The sequence below is a fragment of the Anopheles coluzzii genome, chromosome 2 (genome assembly GCF_943734685.1).
Source record: "Anopheles coluzzii chromosome 2, AcolN3, whole genome shotgun sequence".
NCBI classification, from domain to species: Eukaryota; Metazoa; Arthropoda; class Insecta; order Diptera; family Culicidae; genus Anopheles; species Anopheles coluzzii.
The window spans coordinates 49,437,838-49,443,191 of NC_064670.1; the positions used below are offsets into that span (position 1 = coordinate 49,437,838).

A 5,354-nucleotide genomic window follows, 5' to 3' on the forward strand; every position below is an offset into this window, starting at 1 on the left:
TTGAAATTAATATGTTCTCCCAAATTTTAAGCCCAATATACAACCAATAGGAAACAGTCTAAACCATAACTTTTTTAGTATATTGCTAACTGCATAACTAACAATAACGTATATTGCCCTGTTATTACTGGAACCTTAGATCTTGTTATGGTTTGCAACTATTTGCAACTGAATAAAAGTAACTGTCGGCACGACAAGAGTAAAACGACGAGATTCGTGAGGATGACAAAATGTACTACTTTTGTACCAATATTTATTTGAATATCGACCACCATTATTATCAATAGCTGTGTTGTTATATTAACCCAAAAGAAACGGAGAGCGTAATTGTCGTTAAATATTATTATATATAACGTAAAATATTATTCAAAGAAATACTCATACCCTATGGAAATGATCTTACTTTCTACCAATAAACATCCTTATCATGTCCAAACATCCAACACCATTATAGTTTGCATATTCTAGAGCACTTAAACGGTTTGACCACTTTAAGCACGGAAAACCCCTCACTTCCAAAATATCATCATAGGAACTGCTGCGCGACGGTTAGATCGTCGATCAATCCAATCTCCTTAAAACCACACTAATGCATGATCCATTAGGACTCATTGATAAAACCGTGCGTACCAAATATGCAAATGCCGCTGCCACCGAGCGAGTGACCTACAAAGTTTGTGTGAAGTGAAAGAAAAATCAACCAACGAAACACTAGACTTGACCCTCAGCCAAAACCCCAGACCATCGATCGGGCTTCTTACCCAGCAAGGAATCCCTATCGCTGGCACGGGAGAAAGTGCTCCTAATCTGCTCCTTGCGGTGGGAAAGATGCGAGTTGCCGGCACTACTTTAAAATTCTAATTTTGACACACAACTTTCATTGCCCAGCCTCAGTAGCAAACAGCCACCACCACCAAACGCAATGCTACGCAAACTAATCGTTTGATGAAGTATACGATTTGCATTTCGAGATTGATATCGACCATGGTACGGACACGCTGATGCGATGTCGACGTAAGCATTTGCGGTTTAATTTCACCTGTGCAACGCATCCGTTTGGGTTGAAGGTTTAAGAACAAATAAGCGCAGTCTAGGTGATTGCACAAGATGTTAGGAATGTTGGGAGTACTAGGAGTACATTAGAAGTAATTTCCAAAACGACCTTTCATCTTGAGGAGTTTGGATAATTTCTTCAATGTTTCGAACGGCATCCATTCGGCGAGGGAAAGTGCAGAGCGGTTCGCACACACGGAGACGTCTCCTGGACGCCCGGAGGCCAGCGCACATAGTTGTGGTGAAAACCTTCGAATTTGCTTTCCGCAATCACACATTTGCTACCTTCATGCTCGTCATGCTGAGAAAGAAAAAATATTTGAAAATTATTTAAATTAATCCACACGAATCCAACCAGCGAAATCATTCCCCTTGCCTTTGAGTCTCCTACACCTTCTTCCTCCTTTCTTTCTCCCTTCTTGCCTCGTACTATCTGATCGTTGTACTGGTGCTTCCAAATATACGGGTACGATGTGAATTAAATTCAAACGAATGTATGCACCCGCACACACTTCTTTCGCTTCCGCGGATGCGTGCGATCGAAGAGAGGCACCAAAAAAACCACGCACACTCACACGCATTCCGCTAGGGAAGCGGATCGGAAGGGGTGTCAGGAAACTCTGGTGGGGACGGGGTAGAAAAATCAAACCCCCATCCATGTTACGGGAGAAGTTACGAACGAAAAGAAGAAGAAGAAAAAAACTAAACCCCACAACCGATCAACTCAAACCCGAAAACAAACGAACAACGTCAACGCACGGACAGGCGACGAACCTCTTTTGCTCTCTCTTTCCTTAACGTTTGGCTGAGTTCGCTCCGCCGCGAAGATGTGGGGTATGTCGAGCTCCATGAGGAGGAGATGGAAGAGAGCGGGTGAAATTGAGGTAGGCTTGGTGGGCAAACAGGGAGGGAGAGACAGTGCAGGCAGGCTGGAACCCGATCGTGCTTTCTTCTTTCTCCAACCTTTAACCATGATCGTGATCGTGAACGGCGTCGGTACGGAAGGCCAATCGCCGCATCCGCCTCCATCGCCTCCATCCACCCGTTCAGGCGACTGCTTTCTTCTTCCATCCCCTTGCGTGTAGGTGTCGATGGGCAAAGTGAAAGAAAACTCAACGGTACAGCGATCGCGGCCTGCATAGGTGTGTTTGTGTGAATATGCGCTCGTCGGTTCCTCCCTCCCCGGGGGCCGAAAGCCCGAGGATGATCGTGATGATGGCGATGATGATGCCCGAACGGCATCCTCATCTCTCGCTCTTCCATCTCGCTTCGGTGCGGGCGCACTCGCTCGTACCGCCGTCGATGGCCACACCGGTTCGGCCAGCCCATCTCTCTCCCCCGCCGGACCCGAGTGGCCAGTGCCCGGTGCCCGGGCCCCGGTTATCGCTGGCGCTGGCGAAAGAGAATAAAACCCGCGGCAGCATTGTCTTCCAGTCACAGTTCACCGGTTGCTTTCCGACAATTAACAGCCTCGGCAGTGAAAACCTCAGTGTGCGAGTGTGTTTTGTGTGTGTAGAAGGAGAAGGATTTATTTGCTCAAAAAGGACTTGGCAGTGTGCGCAGTGTGTTTGTGAGAACCGCCGTGTGATCGCAAGACAGCTAACAGAAACAAAAAAACAAAACAAACAGAAGCAAAAGAAACGCAATGAAGCAGTTCTATGTGTTGTTCGCCGTCCTGGCCGTGGCCGTTGCCGCCCCATCCTCCGAAGCCGACGGAATACTAACCTCCGCCCTGAAGTTCGTGCGGGACTGTGGCGAAAAGTCGATTGTGCTGTGCGCCAAGGTAAGCCGCCCGAGCCGTTTAGTTCGTCCCGTTCTGTTTTATTTTACTGCTGCCGCAATTTTTGTGCCATCTTGGTTCTGTTCTGGTGTGCCGGTGACATCATTCACGAAACGGGCGACAGATCCTTAGCGCTGCATCTGTCTTCTGACAGGAGGCTGGCTGAAACGAAAGCAAATAAGTAAAAGATAAAAAAATAGAACATAAACAACGGACCACAAGCAATGAAAGTAGTTCACAGTGTGATCAAATGTCGAATGTATCATCGCTCGTGCTAGTTGAGCCGATTGAACCTTATACGGAGAGCTGGAAATAGTCCGGGAAAATGTGAACCACAGAGTCAGAAAAGCAGCACACCGCGAGGAAAACGAACGTCATGCGACGCAATCATTAACCGGCCCACGGCGTGCGAACGATTACCGGTCGTTGTTGCTGATCTGTGTGTTACAATTACTATCGCTTGCCGTATAGCCCTAATGGTGGTTACATTACACCAGTAGGCATAGGAGAAGCGGAAAGAGGAGACCCATTCACTCTTCAGGAACAAAGACTCGGTCCATCCGGACGCCGGTGTCGATCTTCCGATATGTATCCACTTCTTATGGTCAAACCACATTCGGACCTTGAGAAAATTGCCGTACAGCAGCAGATACAATTTTGCAGACGGGCGCATCAGTTTCAAACGGGGAGAGCAGTCGACTTGCGCTGATGTCGCTTTTTGATGGCAACCCCTCTGCACGATTGCACACTAACCTACATTTGTTCGCTTTCCTTCTCTTTTCTTCCATCTGCGTCTCGCGATGTGTTTGATGACACCGTAGGAGCGTGCACTACGCCTGGCTGACGCCGCCGAAGGCGACTTCGAGATCACCGACGGTATCAAGTTTGTCCAGACCGAGCAGGCAGTCGGCAAGGGCCGCTCCCTGAACGACATCTCCCTGCCCGCTGAGCCGGAGGCCCGCGAATCCGAGATCGATGGACTGCTCGTTGAGCGTGCCGCCCGTTTCCTTGGCACCCACACCCTCCAGTTCCAGGTACCGAAGGAATCGATCGAGGACATGCAGCGCTCGCTGGATGAAGGTAAGTCACCGCGGCAAGCTCCGGCTCTCCCCAACCGCACCGACTGTCGAAAATCGAAAGTTCTAACGCTGTTGCTTGTTCCCGCTCTCGCTCGCCTACCGTTTCTGCAGCTCGTGGCAAGAAGAAGAAGGTCAAGAAGCTGCTCCTCCCTCTGCTCCTCCTCCTCAAGTTGAAGGCCGCCGCTCTGCTGCCGCTCGCCCTCGGTGCCCTCGCCCTGATCGCCTTCAAGGCCCTGATCGTCGGAAAGATCGCCCTCATCCTGTCCGCCATCATCGCGCTCAAGAAGCTGTTCGACAAGAAGGGCGAACAGAGCTACGAGGTTGTTGCCCACCCGCACTACTCGCACTCGAGCTCGTACGACGATCACCACGGATACGCCCGCTCCATGGACGCCGCCCAGAACCTGGCCTACGGCGCTCACGCTCAGTAAGCTTGCCATATTGTAGCGAGAAGCCAACGCGTACCCCCCGTGTACACGCACACACACACAGACCAACACACCCCGCAACAGTTTACCGTCGTACAGAGCCCGGCAGAGGGGCGAAATGGTGGGGTTAAGGCTTTTTCCCGCGCTCTGAATGGGAATTGCCGCTGCGCCACCGACGCCCCGATACCAACCACTGGGAGACAGGGTTCCGGATTCGTCCACCCTCCCCACAGCAAAAAGCCCCCTCCCCTGTTCAGAACGTTGTCCCAGCCCAGTGCCGGTCCCCGAATCGTATTGGGGATGTGGTTTTGGGTTTTGGCATCGTCCGCAACGGACTCACACCACTAGTGGCAGGAGATAGTTTTACAAGAGTGAGAGAGAAAGATAAAAGATAAACAGAGAGAGAGAGTGACAAACAGCGAGGGACACAGGAATCGGGATGGACTTGCCGTGGCACGCCGCGGAACGGGAGTGCCCAGAGCGAGCCTAGATTAATTTAATTTATTTTGCAAAACAACCCCCCCCTCACACACACGCTCGCTCGTAGCCGGCCCTCCCTTCTTTCCGGGGCGTGTCCCGTTGCAGTCCCGTGCGCAAACACAAACAATTTCTAACTCCCGCCCGCCCGCCTCTGCACACCGGCTAGCGCTCCCCTGGACGCACTAGCAAGCGTGGACGAAGGACGTATTTAAATTAATTTATTAACCGCCAGGATCAGGTCAGGTGTGCGCCCTTTGGGTTCTTTGTTCTTTGTGAACGAGATATTTATTGTGAGCTCTAACATGATCCTTTCTTTTCAATTTTTTTTGTTTGTTTGTTTGCTCCACTTTTCACAACGTCCCCCCCCCCCACAAACACACCCCCACACTCAAACCCTCCGACCCGCCAATCTCTCTTCCAGTTGTTTTTTCCGTCGTACGCCCGTTAGCAGCCGTCGCCGCCGCCGCCCCGACTCCGGCCAGAGTGGCTCGTGGGATGGCGCCTGTTAGGGTGGGCAACCGGGTGTCCATTTGT

The 5,354-nt window shown here is 50.8% G+C and overlaps 1 protein-coding gene across 1 annotated transcript; it reads left to right on the forward strand.

Moving 5' to 3' along the window:
* Positions 1-2,469: 2,469 nt before the first annotated feature.
* LOC120951197 (uncharacterized) lies at positions 2,470-5,140 on the forward strand. Its single transcript, XM_040369763.2, has 3 exons — positions 2,470-2,836; positions 3,655-3,913; positions 4,024-5,140. The coding sequence occupies exons 1-3, from the start codon at positions 2,699-2,701 to the stop codon at positions 4,341-4,343; spliced, it is 717 nt and encodes a 238-aa protein (XP_040225697.1). The 5' UTR covers positions 2,470-2,698; the 3' UTR covers positions 4,344-5,140.
* The last annotated feature ends 214 nt before the right edge of the window (positions 5,141-5,354 follow it).

Bases quoted from the DNA above. Each gene is read 5' to 3' on its own strand.
- LOC120951197 (XM_040369763.2), top strand. From the start codon at position 2,699: ATGAAGCAGTTCTATGTGTTGTTCGCCGTCCTGGCCGTGGCCGTTGCC. The intron at 2,837-3,654 runs GTAAGCCGCCCG...ATGACACCGTAG, and splicing joins CGATTGTGCTGTGCGCCAAG to GAGCGTGCACTACGCCTGGC. The intron at 3,914-4,023 runs GTAAGTCACCGC...CCGTTTCTGCAG, and splicing joins GCAGCGCTCGCTGGATGAAG to CTCGTGGCAAGAAGAAGAAG.